Raw genomic sequence first — 21007 nt, forward strand, 5'->3', positions numbered from 1 at the left:
CAAATCAATTCGATGAACAAACGTAACTTTTAAAATCATTTGCTTTGCCATTAATCAACTTTTCAGTGACAGAAATATAAACAGAATCTTTTTTTGAATACATACCTAGCAAGCTGTAGAGACCAAATGCCATTTTTCAAACACTCTGAAATTGCCAAAAATTAAATATGTAGGTAATTTTTATTGTTCCAAAACCATATCATAATTTTGTGAAGTTTAAAAAAATCTATTGTGTCCAAAGGTGATTAATATATAGTTCTGTATATGTATGGATGTGATTTATATACAATATGGTTTGTCCCAATTAGTTACTGGGCCAAATGTCATTAAAATACAAAGTTTATATATGTACATAGAAAATATAATATCATGAACATATGAAGTAATGGGTAAAAAAGTTGCATAATTGACATGACATTAATCAAATGATTACACAAAATTAAAATCATAAACAACAACAAAAAAAAATAATAATTTTCAAACCTTAGGGTCTGTTACAATAAGGAAAGGGATAAAAAATATAAAACAGAATAGTAAAGAATAAATTTAACAAATTGAAAAACAGAGAAAGAGTTATAAATGAATTTGTTCTAGAAGATATATTTCATATTCCATATCTCTTTTCCTGTTTACAAATAAAAAATCCAACTAAAAGTCCATCATTCAGTCATCATACTTATTAACAACCAGCTCAAGTATCAATGGTTTAGAGGGGGTATCATAAAATACAGAAAAAATTGCACAAAAAATCACAAAAAAAATTTAGCCTGAGTTTGAACTTGAATGAATACTGTAGGAAAACACAATGGACATTGAAAATATAAAAAAATTACAAAATTAATATACAGACTTATTGAAATTTAATACTCATGCATACTTTTTAAAGATAACAATAACTAATACTTTTTCAAAGTATTTACATATTAACAGATTTTTGCCTTTTCTAAATTTGTGAAAATAATCAATAGTATTAACAGAGAGTTTTATTTTTTTAATCAAACTAAAAGTAGAATAAGACAGAAGTAGATTTAAGAACTGATTTTGGTAAATAACTCCTTTAAATTAAACTTATATTTCAGCATTCCATTATTGTATATCATACTGTTTTTAAAAGAAATTTGATTTCTATTCCATTAGTAATTTTTATGTTTAGATTTCTTCAAAAACGAAAACGGGTAATTTTATTTTTGTCATTTTTTTTCCGATTAAATATGTTTATTAAGTCTACTGGTGATCCAAGCTGTCAAAATCGAAATCTTTGATGTTGATTGGTGGAGAGCTTGGAAGACCTGACTCGTCCAGGCTTATTGGTTGTTCTTCCTGGCCAAGGTGATGACCAACTCCACCTAATTAAAAAAAAATTTTCAGAAGATCAGTACTAATTATAATTATTCTGTTCATCAATTAAGATTATTGTGATGATATTATGATATATATAATAAAGACTTCGAAAAAGCTTTATATATTTACCTGGACCTTGGGCCGCTAGAGGATGCTGGAAGTCACCTGGAAACAGGACACTGCTTTGGAAGCCTGATGGATGAGCCTATAAAAAAAATCAAAATTAAAATGTCTTTAGGTATATACCTAATAAAAAAAACTTAAACAATTTTTAAAATTTTCAGTTTACTTTACCTGGAATGGTGAAAATCCAGTGCCAAATCCTTGGAACGGCCTTGGGGGCGTGGCCATGCCTGGTGGGGGTCCTCCCAGCCCGCCACCCATTCCAGATAACAGAGGCATTGGGAACAGCGGGTTTTGACCCCAGCCCAGCATTATTGGAGGCGGGGTAGCTGCCTGCATGGGAGAATTTGCTGTGGGAAGTGGCGATGGTGCAGTTTGAATCGATCCATCAGGCGAGTTGTTTTCAGCCCTGGCAGGAGGAAGGATCATATCGGGTGATCTTCTTATATCTCCCTAAAAATAATGTTTTTAGTGCTCCTAAGAAAGGAACTCTAAAACTTGTATCACTGCATTTCCAAAGATACGTTAAAAATTGAAGATTTTTTTTTTTTATAGAGCGTACATATTTCTTATTTACCGTAAAATAAGGTGAAAATCAATGTTATATAATTAGATTGTCATTGATCATTAAGTATTAAATCATAAATTTCAGCATTAGATATCTAGCATTTACTTGTCCCAAATTGGTAGATTTCTTTTCAATTATACTTAATATTTTTGTTTCTTTTTAGTAGCGAAGCTACTCTATAATTCACTTTGTCCGTCCGTCAGTCAGTCCGTCAGTCAGTCAGTCCGTCCGTCAGTCAGTCCGTAACGCTATGGGAGAAATGGGATTTACTCAGCTCCTATAAATGATAGAATGCTGAAATTTTTTGACAACATTCCCATCATTAAGGAGCACAATTAACTATAAAACATCATTGGCGTTCGGACCGATTTTTAGCAGGTTTTAGGTTATTTTTATATTCTTCACATTTTTCTCCATATCTTCAGTGTTTATGGTCCGATTTTCAAAAATTTTTCAGTTACAGATATCAAAATTAAATTTCCCGTCGTTTAAAGGAACAACCATGAAGGCCAGACTGCCTTTTTAGCAGGTTTTAGGCTATTTTTATATTTTTCACATTTTTCTCCATATCTTTAGTGTTTATGGTTCGATTTTCAAAATTTTTTCAGTTATAGATATCAAAATTAAATTTTCCGTCTTTAAAAGAAAACAACCATGACGGCCAGACTGCCTCTTTAGCAGGTTTTAGGCTGTTTTTTATATATTTAACATTTTTCTCCATATCTTCAGTGTTTATAGTCCGATTTTCAAAATTTTTCAGTTATAGATATCAAAATTAAATTTCCCGTCTTTTATACAAAATAACCATGACGGCCAGACTGCCTTTTTGGCAGGTTTTAGGCTATTTTTATATTTTTAACACTTTTCCATATCTTCAGTGTATAATGTATATGGTCCGATTTTCCAAATTTTTTAAGTTAAGGATTTAAAAATTAATTTTTTTGTCGTTTTAATAAAACAACCATGACGGCCAGACTGCCTTTTATCAGGTTTTTGGCTATTTTTATTTGTTTTACATATTTCCCCATCTTTGTTTATTTTGATGCAATTTTCAAACTTTTATGGAATATCAGTTTCAAAATAATTTTTCCCAATGTTATGAGCATCTTAAATATAATTTACTTTGACCATCGTCATCATGCAAAATAAAACAAGGTTTCATGTTTATTTTATTCAATAAATCTATTCTTGATTTTAGTAAAAACCTTTTAAATCTACCTATACGTATTCCCATCGACGATTTTTTGTGCTTCGCTACTTATGGATGTTGTCATCCTTGTTCTATCTATTAATTTACCTGTTGAGGCGAGCCCCTGTTACTAAAATGTTGACCTTCTCTACCCTCACCTCTCATATGCAGAGGCGGCTGAGGTCCTAATCCTAAAATTACAAATAGTATGAAAAATCATTTCAAAGAAGCAAGTTTGATACCATATCATGCCTGTATTACTTATATAATTTTTACTCATTTAAAAGCATCATGTCTTTTTATTTTTAAACCAACTGAAGATTGTTTTAACAAATAAAAATAACATGTTTAATTAAACTGTGTTGATCACTCTATGACATAAGTAATAAGTATGGAGGGCATACTATTTGGTCCTTCACTAATAAAAACAAACCTAGTTGTAAGACTTTTTCCTTTTTTGGTTGCAAAGAGATAGGCACATATTATGAAAAAAATTGGAAAAAAATCAATCAACGCCAACAAAAAGATTTATTATTCTGTTTTACTTCTTATACCTGGAAGAGCGTTCATAGGAGGGAAAGGATCTTGAATTGGTCTTTGTTGGTTCATTATTAAATCATGGGGTGCACCTTCTCCCCCACCCCCCATCATTATGGGACCAAACATTCCTGGCATTCCTCCAAACATTGGCCCCTGAAATAAATAATTTTCTAAGATAATATTTACAGAAAAAGGATTTAAAATGAAGATAACTATGGTGCATAACTATTTGCTATAATAGTTGAAAATTTTTAATTCCAATGAATGTTAAGATTTATGTTAATATTTATATTATTAGATCATTACGTAATTTACTCAATATTCATATTAAATAGATTACTTTACAAGTATCAAAATGCTACTGTTCTAAAATTATCATTAGAATTGTAATTTCCATCCATGTGAAAAGAAAATAATCTTACCCCAACTTGCGGCATATGTTGAAATCTTGGATCCATACCCTGAAAACCCATCCCCATACTTGGCAAGAACGGAAACATCATTGGGTTGCCGCCGCTGGCAGTCGAAACCGCCGCTTGTTGAGCCGCAAATGCAGCCTGCTGCGCATGCAGGTGTTGCAGCAAATTCATCTGGTTAATATCCATAAATGGGGTTGGCAGACCGCCGCCGCCGGTCATTATGGGAGAAGAGTTTCCGCGATCAAAACCTGGAGGCGGCTTGGACGACGGTTGACCGCCTACACTGCCTCCTGGTGCAAGGCCAAATGATGGAATTTGACCTTAAAAAGAAGTCAATACGTAAGTTACGAACGGATAATAATATTTCAATTAAAATTAAAAATATTGTTGATAGTATATTCGCCAACAGGCATCAAGATATCACAATTATCAATTAGTTTAATGGAAAATCTTATCCAAATATACCTTCTTATTTAAAAAAAAAACATTTCACTAACTAATTATCTTTATAAAATTAATAACACCTGGAAATAAAAATGTCCTACCTATTGGTGGCTGATTTTGGGGCACAGGAGTTCTATCTCTGTCATCTCTATTACGTTCAGATTCGCCTATTTTATCACAGTTACCTACAGAACTGTTTTATATTTATTGCCTTACTTAGAAAGTTTTTTTTAAAAAATATAGGTCATAAAAAGCATGCCTTACTTGAAAATTCAATTTTATAACAGTTTATAAAAAAAATATATTTATAGCTGTAAATAGCTGAAATAAGTTAGTAGAATTTAAATAACAGATCTTTCTTAAACACGTTGATTATAAATTCTATAGTTAGGTAGGTATACCTAGCATGCTCTTCTCAAGATCCTCCGCATTAATAGCAGCTGTTGGCAGCTTTTTACCAACTGACACACCAGTCCTGGCTGCTAAAGCTGTTATGTCAATAGCAGGAGTAGCTGATTTCTCGTGCATACTTCTTGGGGCAAATTTCTCTTCCTATTTTTAAATAATACCTATTAGATTAAAAATATGTATAAATATACTTAATTGGATTAAACTTTTTAAATAGAGATCAAGTCATCCTGACTTGTTATAGGTATAAATAATAATATGACTAAGAACTCCAAATTCTCTTTAAACCTCCCCTTTTCATATTTTTGAAAGATTTATTTAATTAGGTACAATAAATAAATTTAACCTGATTTGGTTGTTTATTCATTGGAGGCATAGTTGCACCAAGCTTGAGCAGGTGATGCAAAGCAGCTGGAAATTGTGAAGGATCCGGCTGTTTGCCTGGACTAACTCCTCTGTTCGGAACAGGCGGCGGCTGTTGCAGGATATTCTGCAGTGGTCCACCAATTGGCATCTGTTGGGGTTGGGGATGTTGTGGAGGTGGTCTTCCCTGACCTTTCAACAGCTGTGCCAAGTCGGGCATTTGTCCCTGCTGTTGTGGACCTAGACCAGGACCAACATTGTTACCTAAAAGAAAAGAAACATTATTCAACCAGAATGATAAAAATAGCACATTAAAAATGAATACACAAATCTCTTTTTCAATCAAAAGACAGATTTCACACATAAAAGGGGACTATATACGAACAATGGCAAGTGATGTTAAGCACCTTCTATCATTAATGTAAGGCAAATTTTAATTGATATACTTGGTTTCTGTTATATACCTATGGCTAAATAAATAAAAAATTTAAGATCTACAATGGTATTGACAAAAAAAACTTTAAAATGTTTAATGAGTTCCTAGGAGTTATTTGCATTTCTGAAAATATTTCCTACCTCCAGTGCCACCTTGTTGAAGCTGTGCTAAAAGTTGCATCAGTTTATTGTCATGGTTTTGTTGTTGAGGTGGGGGTGGTGGTAACACTCCATGCAGAGGTCTTCCTGGCAAAGGATGGTCCGGACCAACCATACCTTAAAACGATAATTTTGAAAAGAAGCTTATCTTGTATTTTAATTAACAATTAGGTCTATTTCTAGCTTATCAATAACAAGCTAACAATATTTTTAACATTTAAAAATCAGTAAGGAAGATATAATCTAGAAAACATAAAGTAAATTGTTTTAAAAAGAATTAGTAAACCATTTGTTATTGTTTACTATGCGCATAGAGAAACCGTTGACTGCACATATTCTAGAGTTGTACAATAAAAAAAAAATGTTAACTTTTAATGGAATTACCTCTAGGCGGAAATCCAACCGGCGGAGGCGGGACCGTAGTTTGAGCGACCATGCCTCGTGTTGGAGGCATTCTGCCTGCGCTTCCAGGGGGCAGCGGTGGTGGACTTTGGAACACATTTGTCCGCTGGTTATTCGGAGTCCCCTGTTTGTATTGGGGTGTTGTTGGACCGCCAAATCCTCGCGGCGGAGTCCTATTATTTCTATCGTCACCAGTAGAGAGCTGCCTCAGTCTGTTCTGTTTACCAACACTGTCAGAAGTACTGATCTTTCTGGGCTTGGAAAATCTGTTCCCTGGATGACCTAGACAATATAAAATCATACCAAAGGCAACACACAGACTGTAGGTATATAAAGAATATCCTTTCGTAACCTAAAACTGATCTTGTTTTATTAATTGCAAGATCATGTGACCCATCGTACAGCGAACGTCCAACACTCTATAACTGTCATTCATTTTCATACTCTTCTAATTGATGCAATATGAGTGTTATATCATAGTGTGAAATCCGTTATATATTAAAGTTTGACGTGGTTTAACCGACACTTAAACCAATAAACTTCTTGACGTATATATATTATAAGCTAGTCACTAGTCAAATTATTACTAATCATACCTGGAGTTGAGAAGGGGGAATTGGCTGCGCCCCCATCCTCTCCAGACTCTTCATAGTAACCATTCTCACCTGAAAAAAATATTATCAATAACGAATCAATTTAGACCAATCGATTAACTAAATATCAGTCAGGGTTAAGGAAAAGATTCTGGAAACAAAAAAAATGTTATCAGGAATACAAATTACTTAATTTAAGAGAATAAAGAAAGTAAAATCACTTATTGGTCAGTTCGTTCATACAGTAGAATCGAGGGGATGGGGAAAATTGGGTGGATGGGGGTATTATTATTTGGCCAGCTACAATTTTCTCTTAATTAGAGTTCTTGATAATCTGGTTTAAGATTCAAGTCATAATAAATCCATTTTTAGCACATACATAAAAACAAGCAATCAATTGGTATATATCTATGAACGATGTGTTTGAATTTACTGCGTTTACAAAGCCAGGGGATGAGGCAGAAAAAATCTTCTAAAGGTAAGTTTTCAAGAATCTTTATCCTTAGCAATAACCTCAATTTAGAATAAATTAATATTGACAGTAAACTATTTAATACTAATTGAAAGCCTACAATGAATTTAGAATCAGGCATGATAAGTACCTATTTGTACAATTTGTAGAAATTAGAAGAAAAGAACATTTATTCATATAATCAATCACTGTAGCATCAATTTAAAATCTAATACAATTCTATTATCTACAAACAATAATTTATTAAACTACTCAAATAACAAGAATTTAAAGGCCATCATTTTAACAAAATAGAAGTCTAAATAAAAATTTTACAAAATACATCATGCACCAGTATATGTAGGACAATCTCAAGTAATCTTGTAAGTGTGACATTGACAAGCATGTAAAAAATGCATTTATTGCCATAAATTTTGCAAGCGGTGGAGCCGTGTTCCCCTCAAATAAAGCAATTATGTGATGAAACATTTGGGAAATATCTAAATTGGCCCCACCCCACAGGGTTAAAGTCCCTTAGATTAATGAAATAAAAGTTTATTAGGCTTGACCTGAAGGCTAACATAATATGCATTAGATTATCATCTAAACATTTTTTATATACGTGTCATTGTTACTTTGATTTCAGATCAATGTTTAATTCGAATACTAGAAAAATAATCATAAACACCAACAACTTTTTCAACTGAATTATAATTAAACTCAACAACTCTTTTCTTTACTTTCACAACATGGATAGATTCTACTAATTTTACTTTCTCCCCCTTTTCCTTTTTAGTCATTTTCTTGGTCTTATCCTGAGCTTTTTCAGTCTTTTCGGCCTTTTTCTCCTTCTTTTCAGTCTTATCGGACTTTAGCTCTTTAGAATTTTTAGCTTTCTCCTTTTTCTTGGCTGTCTTTCCACTCTCAATGTTGACAGTAGCAGACAAATCAATTTCAGTTGTTGTCTCAATAATGACATCATCAGAAGAAGAATAAACAGGATTATTATCAAGAAGAGTGATGCTGCCATCCATCTCAACTTGAAGTTTAACCTTGCTATTCGGGGAAGCAAGTACTACTGACTGCGACTCCTGATCTTGCCGCGCAAGTGCAAGTGACTCTTTTTCTTGTTGGGACTTTTTTTTGCCGCGTCTTTTCTTCTTTTTAAGGTTCTTCTTACCTTCGTCAGACTCGACCTGTGATGCTTCGGATCTTGTGCGGTCGCGGGCGGCGGGTGTTGCCTCGGAACGGCTGCGGTCACGCCAGTTGGTGATGCGGTCTAGCTCACTATCATTCTAAATATAAAAGTCATAATAAGCAATAAATAACTCAGAGATAATACATGATTATAAAGAAAAACAATTCTTACTCAATTTCCTTGATTTTAAATGCCTATAATCGTGGAAAAAGGCTTTATACCTAGAGTTCGTTTATTTCTATACAATAATCATGATTGAAATAAGTTTTAATGCATATCAATTAAATATCAATTTGCTATAGCATGCTGTTTGTCTATTTATAATAAAGTTGAATAGGAATCGTCATTTTTGTTTATCAAGAGGGATAAGTTCTTAATAATACTTATCTTTTTTTGCAGCCTATCATTAAGTTAATAATCATGAACAAGTCTGTCGCAGATTAAATATAGGTATAAAAAACTAATTAGTCTTACCCTTTCTGATTGGCTGCGCTGCTTCGCATCTACAGAATTTCTTTCTGGGCAGTTCTTAGCCAGATGTCCAACCTCTTTACACAATCTGCACGCACGACGACGTTGTGGGCATTCCTTCACACACAGAACATAATTCAAATAAAAAAAAACAGTAACAAGTAGTTCAACCACCTTTGGAAGAAGGTTTAAATTGATGTTTACGTAAATCAAAATATGATACAAATCAAGACAATAATTTTTATCTTTTCTTTATTGCAAACACTTTCTAGTACCTCTAGTGTTTCTTTTTCTTCATTCTCACTAAGGAATATCTATGTTTAAAGTTCATCTTTAAGGTGAAATTAGTTGGGTTTTTTTTTCTAAACTTGTTACTTTGGAAAAGAAAACTAGGTGCATTATCGAGGCATACCGACGAAAAAAAAACTATTCCCTTACCTAATCTTTGTAAACATTTGTTTCGTGGAAAACCTTTTTTGTTTATTAAATATAAAAATCCATAGATCTCTGTTCTAATAAATAATATTCTGTGCCTTAATGATATGACCGATTTTGCCGCACATGCGACAACCGCGGTCCACTGGCTTGGGACCGTCTGTCAGCAAATTTCTGTTGAAGAACACATCCTAAAAATACAAGATTGTTACTGAAAAGTTACCGAACATGCATATTTTCTTTTTAATCTCATAATAATCCTTTGGCATATGTATTGTAATGTATAGACTTTACATTTTGTTAGTATTGTGGAAAAGTAAAAATTTAGAGCAATTTCCAACAATAATAACATTTTTAGGATTAATTTACATTTTGACTAGGTTGGTGAATACAGAAAAAAATAATTCACAGCATATTTTTTTCTATTTGTTGAAAACAGGTCTATCTACATAAAACCGCAATAATTACAAAAAATAGTCTTGTTAATATAATTTTAAAAAGTATTGTATTTATCAAATAATATTTACGTCTCGATAACATGGAAACAGGCTTTTTCTTCTAATGAACGAACAGTATTGTCCTTTTTGATAAAATTTTTTACATCTGTATAAAAACACCAAAAGGCTTCTTGCTGCGCTACTTATTGACAGTTTTATATTATTTACCTCTGGATAATCTCGTCTATAAGAATTCTTCTTAGGATTACCAAACAAGTTTCTTGCAATAATGAATGTTCTCTTGATGTACAGATACACTGAAATTATTTGGATATTAAAAAGGAGGGAGGGGACATTGATATGATATTATTGTTTTATCTCATTCGTTGTCTTAAACCTTTCAATCTTGGATATTAATTTTCAAAAAATACATAAAGTTTCAAGAATAAAAGAGGCAAAGTTAAGCATTAAGAAAAATTAAACACCATAATTTATCAATAATAAAATCTTAACTTTTGTTTTTATGGTAAAACATGTGCTATTTTCACTAGGTATCTACTTAGTACTTATAAAGACAACAAACTTTAATGCCATTAAAATTAATAAAATACAACTCACTTCGTCTTCTAACACCAGAACCCAAGTTGTGGCTCAAATCAAATGGATCCTAAATAAAAGAATAAAATTGCTAGAGATACAGTATTGATTCTATACTTTATGACTAACTCATACTACTTAAGTCTAGTAATATGAAATTATAAATATTTCTTTTCATACATGGTATAACAAAAGTATTTCTTAGTACCTACAGTTAAAATAAAATACAGAGCTATAAATCAATATTAGTCTTCTGTTATCTTATCAGGTAGGATCAGTATATTAATTTCATAATTTAAAACCTACCTCAATGGCAATGCATTTAGAGTTCCACATTTTCTCAAATTTGGTCAAGGGATTATGCTGACGGATGGACACCACCAACTTTTCGTCATTCCATTCAACTACAACAAACACGATTCATTACACAGGATAGAAATAATTCTCAAATTATAAATAGTTATTTTCTCGTTCCAAAACAAAAAAAAGCAAAATAGCCAACAGATTTGATTACTGCTTTATTTGTCGGATTCGGATGATTCATCTTCCTTTCAGAAGTAGAAAAAATGAGTAAATAGAGAAGTGTTAGTGCAGTTTTCCGCAGATATTAAAAGAAAAATTTTTAAGATTAATTAAAGTTTGTTGGACTAAGGGACTAGAGGCCCGGGCCAACAAAACTGGTATTGATTTTAGGTTCTTATTAAATTATTCAGGAAAATTATGTATAATACGATAGGTACAATAGTATATGCTGTTTTAATATGGCTAAGAACCAGCACTAATTAAGCGGATATTAATCGGTTTCTAAGTCATATTAGAAAAAAAGTAATACCTGCATAGAAATCCAGAAACTTAATCCACAATTCAGCTGTAGATAGTTTATTTGCGCTGCACCAATTAATCTTTTTCTTGTCCTTCTGATACCAGGCGTTCCACCCTTCAACAATGTTCTAAAAAAATTAGTATGTTTATTTCTCTTTATTTATTATTTATTTAATTTTACTGAAACCCTAAATATACAAATTTTCTTTAAATTAAATTCCTTATAATAAAGTAACAGGATGTCAGTCTATCTGTCTGTTTATTTGTTTGTACCAAAGGATCTCGTTAACCGCTGAACTATTGTGGTTCTCAATTACAGAGAAGCTTCTTATAAGTCCTGGGAAGGAGCTAGTTCCCTTCGAGGCCTCTAGGGGCGTATCCGCTAGTTAAATTAAAAATACTAAAAGCAAACTCTTTACAGAACTTAACCTGAACAACTCACCTCCGGCTGTTCACCTTCATACATCTCCTGAAGCACAGGGAGGACAGGTGGAGATATTTGTTGTAGAAAATGAATCATCATCAGCATGTAGGCATAGCTTGACAAGGTCTGCTTGCTTGCATCTCCAATATCACATTCCTATCAAGAGTTTTGCTTTAAAACTTCTTGTCTACAAGTTTTTTCAAAAATATATATAGGAAAGGTTTTTGATTAGGTAGGTATTTAAGGAATAAAATAGGTCAAAATTTCTTTTATTTGATTTATTTAAGAACACATCATCCTAATTAAAATCTTTGTTGTTATTTACTAAAAGTTTTTTAATGTCATAAAGATTTTTTTTAAAATATCAAAATATCTCTGAAATTCAGCATATAAAATAAACTTACCTTAGCAAAATGCTTGACAATATAGCCCAGGGTAGCAAATCTAGTATCCAATTGTGAATACAGTCTTATCATATCTGTATTCTCCCTAGTAATAAAATAATACATAGGTATATTATAATTTGTAATTTTTTTTGTTCACAATCGACCCTGTCTAATATATATTTATAAGAAAAGATATTATAAAAAAATTCAATAATCACTGAAAAAAACGATAAAACTACCTAGATCTTTAGAGTTATTAAGTAAACTAGGTAATAAATTGTTACCTGGCTAAGATATTGTAAAGACTGATGTCAGCTTCAACATTCAACTGATCATACCATAACTTTACAATTGGTACCTTAACAAAAAATAACTTTAAAAGGTGAACTTTTTATGCTTATGCAAAGTAAAAAGTTAGATGTCTGTCTGTACCAAAATATCTCTCTCATAGGTTTTTTTTACTATTTTGAGTGATAACCTTCACCCTACCAAATAGAAATCATCCAAGTTAAAATTGCATCCACCCACCAAAAATACCTACTCTCTTTTTAAAACTAAATTGAAAGTGGACGGTCAATCTCCATCCCCCTCTTTAACGTGTCCCTAGAGGCCTCTGAGAGCGTAGCTGCTTATTAAGATTATTTTGTTTTGTTTTTGGGGATGTTTAAGATTCTTAAATAAAAAACTAATTTATAAGAAGGGTTAAGGCTAAATCAGGCGGCCAATGTAACGATTTCTACATATATTAGTTGGCGTAATTTAGCATAGGTAATTTTGGCATATATATGAAAGAATTATCCCCCCCCCCCCTACTCCCTTACTCCTTTGAACAAGTTTCAGAAATTATCTTTACCTTAGCGGAAGTAATTGATTGAACGTTCTTAACTCCAACCATTCTTTTAATCTTCTTTCCTAACTCTTCAATAATCTAAAATAAAAATAAAAATGGTTAAAAGTAAAGGCAACATGTCAAGTACCTATAATTCTTTAATTATTACTATAATCTTCGTTCAGTGTTGCTATCCATCAAATGTCATACTAAAAATTCTTCCTTAAACAAGGATGACAACATCCATAAAAGCGAAGCACTGAAACGGTAGGACAAACGGACACTAACACTTGTATAGTGTCAGAACTGAATAGTCAGAATATAAATGTAAAAATGTCGAAGCAAAATTGTAAGTAAAATTGTTAATGTAAACTGGATACCAAGTCATGTCGGCCACCTTTGCAACTAGGTGGCGGACAGACTTGCCAAGCTAGGTTCCTATGGAGGCGACAGCTATAGGACCAGGCCAAAACTATACTTACCTGTGTCGCTAACGTACATTAATTCTACTATTAAGGAATGGGGCCTAAGTGAACTCCAGAAAAAATGGCAAACCAGGAAGAAAAAATCAGACTGCAGGCAGACTAAAATGATGCTACCCAGCATACGTAATAAAGCCTGGAATTTTATCCAAAATTGGACAAGAAGAGATGTCATGTACATAACTCAAATTCTAACAGGACATGCATGTGTTAACAAACACCTCAAAGAGATGGGGTTTGCTGACACAAAAGCATGTGAACATTACAATGACCCCATTGAATCTATTGAACACATCTTAGGAAATTGTCCCAAATACAATCAAATAAGGGTAAACATCTTCGGTAATAATATCCTATTAGCTAAACACTTTTGGGAACTCAATTTGAGGGATTTGGTAAAATTCTTCAAGAGAACCAAGAGATTTAGCTACTTTGAATAAGTATTAGCAACCATAATGTAAATATATATACATATTTATTTAGGTAAATACTGTATATACTGTAAGCTATACTGAGATAGGAAAGGGAGAGAGAGCGAGGAAGGTGGAGAAGATGAGGTATGAGGTGACGGACCTCAAGTTGGCTGTGCAGTCCAGGAAGATCACCACCTCACCCGAGGTTATCAGGCAGGTAAGTAAAATTGTTGAAAAACTGCTTGATACAGAATAATGTTTATGGACATACTTACATTTTTAGGACTTGATTATAGAGTTGCTTCGCTTATAATATTGTACTTTGTTGTCCCAAGAATCAGTATACCAAAAATCAGATCAATCGGATTATTAGATCAAATAAAAATTTGTTGTTAAAAAAGTAAAAAAATCAACATGTTTAAAATGGACGTACGGACATCCTGGTAATGATTATAGAGTTGCTACGCTTTCTAAATCGTACTTAACTACTACAGGAATCACCATGCAAAGTTTAAAATCAATAGGACAATTCTAACATGCCTAAATTAGCGAAAAAAGCTATCCGTTACGGACGGACGGAAGTACGGACGGACGGACCCTAATTATAGAAAAGCTTCGCTTTTAAAAAAGTATTAATTGCATTTGGTTTATAAGAAACCTACAACATTACATGCTAACACTCAATAAAATTTTTGTAATAGTCTTTAATTACTAAGTATAATAATAATAAAGGCAAACCCTTACTTTAATAGTATCAATCTCTTCAACAAACTCCTTATCCGAGAAGGTCAAAGAGATGTCCAAGTCGGACCTATGGGTTGCGAACCCGTTGGCACATGACCCGAACAGGGTTAGCACAGCGTTGCCAAACTGACGGCTGATAAATCCATTAAGATCTCGCATGATTAGGTCTCGCTTGCGCAGCTCTTCTTCAGTTGGTAACAATCTCATTCTAAAGGAAAAAACTAACTTTAACCTAATTAAACAAAAACAAGATTGATTTGAGACTTACAGTAACAACATACAAAGTAGCAAAAAATAGAATATAAATTGTATAAAGAAAAGTCAAACAACTATTTATCTATAAAAAATTACAGAATATCTCATAGAGGACGAGCTCATCACATTATTGGAGAGACTTAAAATTTTTCCAAGTGGTTGCAAACTTTTTGTGCAAAAACACTTAAGTGAATTACATAAGAGCTGAAATAATCATAAACTTACTTGATTCTATGAAACATTTGCTCCAACATTTGCAAATATTGTTTATTCTGGGCAGGAAGAGGTTTAATGAGAGGCATAATTTCACAAGGACAAGCCTCTGCCTTGTGACCCTCAGTAATACACACAGAACAGAAGTCGACCATGACACATCCCTCCAGAAGGTTCTCGCTGTCATATGAGAATGATACCATGTTCCTAAATATTTCATATAATAAAAACTTTACCTTCCAAATTAATTTTATGTATATACTATTTTAAGCATATCATAGCAGATTTTAAAAATATTCAAATACAATCAATTAATACTTTATTATCATTTAGTTTAACTTATCTGTAATTTGTATGGTCTGGTCATAGACACTAGGGTTGGTTAATGAAATAAAAATTAAACTTTTGCTAAACATTTTAAGGAGACATAAAGACAAAATTGTTCATTTTAAATTTTTTCCCTATTCTTGAGTTTTCATTATACTATCTAGGATTCACTTTGAAATACTGTTTAAAGAAAATGAACTTACTTAGGAACCAAGGAAGATGCAATCTTTAGCTGTTTAGTAGTCAACTGCGTGCCCTTAGCCGCCAGCCAAGACTCCAAAGTCCATTCGGGTATGCCATCTTTCTCTACCTCTTCATCCTAGGGACATACACAGTTACGTCGAATATTATCCTTGCAACTAAGACGATTATTGTGTTATTTTTAAGTATGTAGGTTAGGTAAAACAATGGATGATAATATCATCATTCCCTAAATATTCAGCTACTGGTAGCTTAATATTAAAGGCAAACCAAATTTCATCACCAATCACTAAAAAAGGGCAAAATCTTGGTATCAACTTGTGCATACATACTTATCAACAGATGCATGTAGTAATAATAAAGTTATTCTTAAAAAAAAATAACCTGGTCAGGGAGAATCTTCGTGACAACTGGTCCGTGACAGGTTTGGATGGTTCCAAAATACAACAATGCTATAAAGAAATAAAACATAATTTTTAGAAGGTTATATATAGGTAACAATAGCATGATGGCATTTAAAGGATGACACAGATAATAGCCATGTATTGTAATGGTTATTAATGTGGAGATTACTTACATATGAACATCATTTTTCCTTTAGGTACTTTTTTGATAATCATGAATTAAATTTTATTAAAATTTTTTTTGTGTTACCGAATGTTCTGAAATAGAATTTTACCTGATTTAAAAGCCACGTCAATGTAAGAGAAAATATTGGAGTGTAGTACAGCGCTGGCCAGATTCCTCTTGGGAGAGAATGGATCCTCTATTGCCAACTTCTTAGATTTCCAACCCATGTTCTCATGAGTTCTTATCTTAGTACTCCTAATAAATTTACATCATTTAGACAAAAACAAAATAAAAAAAAAACATTTTGTGTTGACTTTGAGTATTAAAACTATTTTTAACCATTTGACAAAAGTTTTAGTATTTGTATAAAACATAAATAATAAACATAAATAAGGTAAAACAAAGCACAATTATAACATAAGTGTTGTGTACAAAGATACTTATGCTTAAGTTAAATAAAAAACAGTATGATAAAGAGAAATGCCATGGCTCATCTACGAATGATTGATAGTTTTAAGCTATATTTGCATGTCTTAGAAAATATAGAATAAAGAAAACAACACAAACTTGTATAATTTACATACCTAATGCTAACAACATGCACAGGGTTCAGTCCATAAAAGTTAAACAGTTGAATCCATAGCTGAGCAATACTTTCAGTATTTTCGCTCTTCCATTCCCTGATAATAATGATTGTATAAATTGAAATAATACAAAAATTATGTCCAAGGATATTAGGTAAAGGTTTAAAAACCCGAAAGACAAAAATAATGATAGAAAAAAAGAGAAGATAAACAGAAGTAAAAATGTAAGTAAATGACCTTATTTAGAGTAAAGGGTAATAAAAGTTTATTGAATTCCGCAAAGATGTCTTGAAACAATACCTATATCTGTGTATTTTTTGGGCAATAATTTAACTTCATAATAAAATAACACAAACTTACTTTAGTTTATCATAATCTGGGTTGTAGCTCTTGACATTTTCTTCTTGTGTAATAAAGTCTTCGTGAATACAGGGCAAAACAGGCTAAATAAAGATATATTTATAGATTTTAATTTTTATTTATATTGAAGCCTTTATTATTTTGGAGTTGTAATGATAAATCCAAATAAACTATTTTATACAATACAATCGGCTACGCCCCTAGAGGCCCTTGAGGTCGGGGGGGGGGGGGGGGGGGGGGGGGGGTAGTCGACTCCCCACCCTCCCTCCTTTGTAATATCTATAGTTTTAAAAAGAAAAAGTTTCGGCTCCCTAATACCAAGGGGAGTCCAGTAAGTCGTATTTAAAATATTTTTCCGTATTTATTTTCTAGGGGCGATATCTCTTGAAAAGGTGGTGGTACCCTCACCCAAAACAGTTATAAACCTTCCAAGGTTAAAATATTTAAACCACTAACCTGTTCTAGTTGTTGTAAAAAGAAAATGAGTAGAATAGGGAAGGCATGGGGCGGAAAGGTTCCATTTTTCTCATCATCAAATCCTGTTATACTTGCCCAGTGACGGAAGTTGATACCCAGTTGTTTAACTCTAAGAAAAATTATCAAATTCAAACTTTTTTTAAGATAATCCTAAAATAGAACAATGTTATTTTTTCAATACTTATTTGGAATTTTTACGTATTATCATTTCACAGTTATGAAGTTATTCAAAAGATCACCTTCATTAATATTACCCACCGTCCTTATAAATATTGCTATAAAGATGAATATTCTAACTGCAATATTGAAATGAAAATGGTCATTAAAATAAAGTATTTTATAATGCATCACTGCCGTTTTTTATTGCATGTTTCCACTGTTATTGAAATATACTAAATGTTCTTATTTAGGTACTATGACTTAATAGGTATTTTATTATGTATCTTTTTACTTACAACATACTTATAATTTTTAAGTATTCTAACCTCGAATCAAGTCCTGCATAGTCCTTGAGCAGTTGCGATGTTAGGAAAGCATTGTTGTTATGCAGAGATAATCTCACATTATGGCCCTCAAATGTTTTCAACAGAATGGAGGGATGCTTCGTTGCAAAATCATCTTTCACCTCTCTAAACAAATATGTACATATGTCAGGTATAATAAATAACGCAATTTAAAAAGCACAAAATTACTTCTTCAATATTTTGTTGACTTTAGGAAATAACTGATAGGAGCAATTATGTAAGAGTAATAAAAAAATAGATTTTAACGGTATCGTAAACCTTACCTGAATAAATTAGCATTCTGCAGGGCTTCCAGGGCCTTGAGCAGGACAATGTTTGATTTGAAATCCTTGCTGTCCATCTCCATATCCAGGTTGACATCTGAATTCTTGAGACCAAATCCGGACAAGGATGAACCACACAATCTTACATTGCATTCTAAAAACATTATTGGTTTAGTTTTGAGAAAAACGTAATTTACAATCGTAATCTACAATACCAGAAAAAGAAATGTACCTGGAAGCTCTGGTTTTAGCAGTTCATTTACTTGATCAGCAATCTTAAGTCTTTTTGATACATCCTCCTAAAACAATAGGTAATAATTTTGATCCATTCATGCACATTTTTAAAAAGTGGATAAAAACATCTCAGTCTAGATATTTAGACATGTTCTTAAACTTCCAACGTCAAAAAAATGTTTTAATATTTAAATATTTTGGGCTGTTCCTTGAATTGCAAACATCCGAAACATGATTTAGGTAATTTTTTCAACAGTTTTACGTTGGTCCAGGACAAAGATATTTTTGTAAACTCCCAAATAAGGGAAGTTGCCAACTACAAAAAACTTGGGCTAAGGAGAAAGCATAAAACAAGAGAATACACACCTCTGTAAGTCCAATATTTGCTGCTGTACTTGTGAGTAGTGTACTTAGTCCATCTAGATGTAACTTTGTAGGACTAAAACAGAAATGAATATATTACTTTACTGAAATGTTAAGAAAAACTTGATAGGTAGAAAAATAATAAACATTGTCATAAGCATAATTATGGTTTTAAAAGAACATATAAAGTTGTCTTATTATTTAGTACGAGCTATACATTTGGTTTGTGTTTTTACAGTAAACATAATTCTTTTTAATACTTAAAATGTTCAAAGTTCCTATTTAGTTAATATAATGGACAACAATACCTTGGAATCAATTTCAATGTTTCTTCGATTACTTTGAGCTTGACCAATCTTTTATGCCTGCTATTTTCTATATGTTCTAGGCACTAAACATTTATTATAATTTAAACATGTATATATCTTCAAAAAAAATACTATAATTGAATATACTTCGAATTCACTTAAAAAATTGTTTTGAACTTGTTCACAATTATAATATAATGAGAGAAGGACACTTACAACTTTCAAGTCATCACAATGGTATTCACAGAGTCGACACAACCAGTTTTGTCTGCGAACTTTTTGTGGCTTCTTTTTCAGGAAACTGTCATTTCAAAAGTTATTTTTAGTTTAATTAACGGATAAGTTTTATGAATGAAAAAATAATAACAATGTAGAAAATTTGATACTTTACAGCTGTATTATATAAATATACAACAAGATAACTTTTCCTTATGCGCTGATGTTCGTCAAGATGTTGTTTTAAAATTTCTGGAGGACTATATTCCTCGACCCTACTCTCCTGAATAAACAATAATTTAATAAATTAAATACCATGAAATATATTTTTGATGAATGTTCCTCATATTTTCTGATTTTAAAGTTAAATCAAATCTTTTAACAATAGTTAAGTAACAAACCTTCAAAGCTTCAGCTTGTATCAGAGCTTCAATAGTTGGATATTCTTCATAAGAGTCGGGAATAACTTTCTACAATCAATTAATAAAAATTTAGAACAATATTTTAACTATTTTGTTTTAATGATCTTTCCTGTAAGGATAATGTGTTTAATATGTTAACAGAAAAGGCTTTTAATTAAAAATTTGAATTAAGCGAATATTATGAGTTCATAAAAATGACAAGAATTTATTAATACTTACAGAAGGTGACTCTTCCTTTGTTTCAGGTTTGTCATGGTCCCTGGATATTTAAAAGCATAATATTAAAAGTCTTAACAAATCAAATACCAAGTATTGGTAACACAATTTACTTATTATGTATTTAAATATATTGAATCTAAATCTAGTTTAGTATTTTTTAAACCAAATCATACCTGGAACTATTTCTCCTGCCAGGGTAGCTGCCAGGAGCTGAAGTACTGGGAGCAGGTGTGGAAGTGATACCCGGGGTGGGTAAACTCCCGACAGGTGTTGAGCCAGGTCCACCTGTATCAAGAAATAAAGGTATTAGTAAACGAACAAAAATATGTGATATTACTTATTAAGACAGGTTGAAGCTTTTAAGACATAACTAGCTAACAATTCTACTACTTGCAATAATACTGTTTGATTCTTTCTCCTTATAAATACATCATGTTTAAATAAATGATTAATTGTATATATGATCTATATTTGGAGAAATACTCGTATATTTAAAACTGACCTAATCCCAAGTTCAAGCCAAGAAGGCCTTTAATCTGACTTTCAATTGTTGCCGAATCCATTTTTGTTGTTGGTTGGTTTTCTAGTTCTAATAACGTTAGTCATGAAATGCAAAATTTGCATTATCTGAAAGAATTAATGGTGTAAATCCAGTTTTTTTAGGGGGGGGGGGGGGATTTAATTTCATTAACATTATTAAATAAAACATCATATTTGTTGTATAGACACAGGTTACGTAATGTAAAAGCCCCTTTTAGTGTTATATCCCCTTAGATTTTTTTCAAGTTGCCTTTAATA

At 32.0% G+C, this 21007-nt stretch overlaps 1 protein-coding gene across 1 annotated transcript in view; it reads right to left on the minus strand.

Moving 5' to 3' along the window:
• Positions 1-144: 144 nt before the first annotated feature.
• The window catches only part of LOC145313489 (uncharacterized), a 55337-nt gene continuing 34474 nt past the window's right edge, over positions 145-21007 (minus strand). The window contains exons 2-43 of the mRNA XM_080152924.1: positions 20712-20837; positions 20383-20494; positions 20210-20249; positions 19970-20038; positions 19781-19851; positions 19569-19653; positions 19353-19435; positions 19048-19120; positions 18680-18746; positions 18448-18601; positions 18146-18289; positions 17640-17769; positions 17184-17266; positions 16824-16919; positions 16349-16494; positions 16054-16121; positions 15672-15787; positions 15154-15348; positions 14674-14881; positions 13059-13133; positions 12490-12563; positions 12224-12308; positions 11838-11975; positions 11406-11523; positions 10880-10977; positions 10595-10643; positions 10205-10293; positions 9638-9730; positions 9108-9221; positions 8616-8730; positions 6988-7056; positions 6374-6673; positions 5972-6106; positions 5379-5659; positions 5026-5176; positions 4726-4791; positions 4184-4500; positions 3776-3914; positions 3330-3412; positions 1636-1917; positions 1471-1546; positions 145-1346 (exon numbers count right to left, since the gene is read on the minus strand). Coding sequence (XP_080009050.1) covers positions 1225-1346; positions 1471-1546; positions 1636-1917; positions 3330-3412; positions 3776-3914; positions 4184-4500; positions 4726-4791; positions 5026-5176; positions 5379-5659; positions 5972-6106; positions 6374-6673; positions 6988-7056; positions 8616-8730; positions 9108-9221; positions 9638-9730; positions 10205-10293; positions 10595-10643; positions 10880-10977; positions 11406-11523; positions 11838-11975; positions 12224-12308; positions 12490-12563; positions 13059-13133; positions 14674-14881; positions 15154-15348; positions 15672-15787; positions 16054-16121; positions 16349-16494; positions 16824-16919; positions 17184-17266; positions 17640-17769; positions 18146-18289; positions 18448-18601; positions 18680-18746; positions 19048-19120; positions 19353-19435; positions 19569-19653; positions 19781-19851; positions 19970-20038; positions 20210-20249; positions 20383-20494; positions 20712-20772 — 5070 coding nt within the window. The 5' untranslated portion in view covers positions 20773-20837 and the 3' untranslated portion in view covers positions 145-1224. The remainder of the gene's footprint in view (positions 1347-1470; positions 1547-1635; positions 1918-3329; positions 3413-3775; positions 3915-4183; positions 4501-4725; positions 4792-5025; positions 5177-5378; positions 5660-5971; positions 6107-6373; positions 6674-6987; positions 7057-8615; positions 8731-9107; positions 9222-9637; positions 9731-10204; positions 10294-10594; positions 10644-10879; positions 10978-11405; positions 11524-11837; positions 11976-12223; positions 12309-12489; positions 12564-13058; positions 13134-14673; positions 14882-15153; positions 15349-15671; positions 15788-16053; positions 16122-16348; positions 16495-16823; positions 16920-17183; positions 17267-17639; positions 17770-18145; positions 18290-18447; positions 18602-18679; positions 18747-19047; positions 19121-19352; positions 19436-19568; positions 19654-19780; positions 19852-19969; positions 20039-20209; positions 20250-20382; positions 20495-20711; positions 20838-21007) is intronic.

The sequence above is a fragment of the Acartia tonsa genome, chromosome 3, assembly GCF_053477335.1.
Source record: "Acartia tonsa isolate MP-2025a chromosome 3, ASM5347733v1, whole genome shotgun sequence".
Lineage (NCBI taxonomy): Eukaryota > Metazoa > Arthropoda > Copepoda > Calanoida > Acartiidae > Acartia > Acartia tonsa.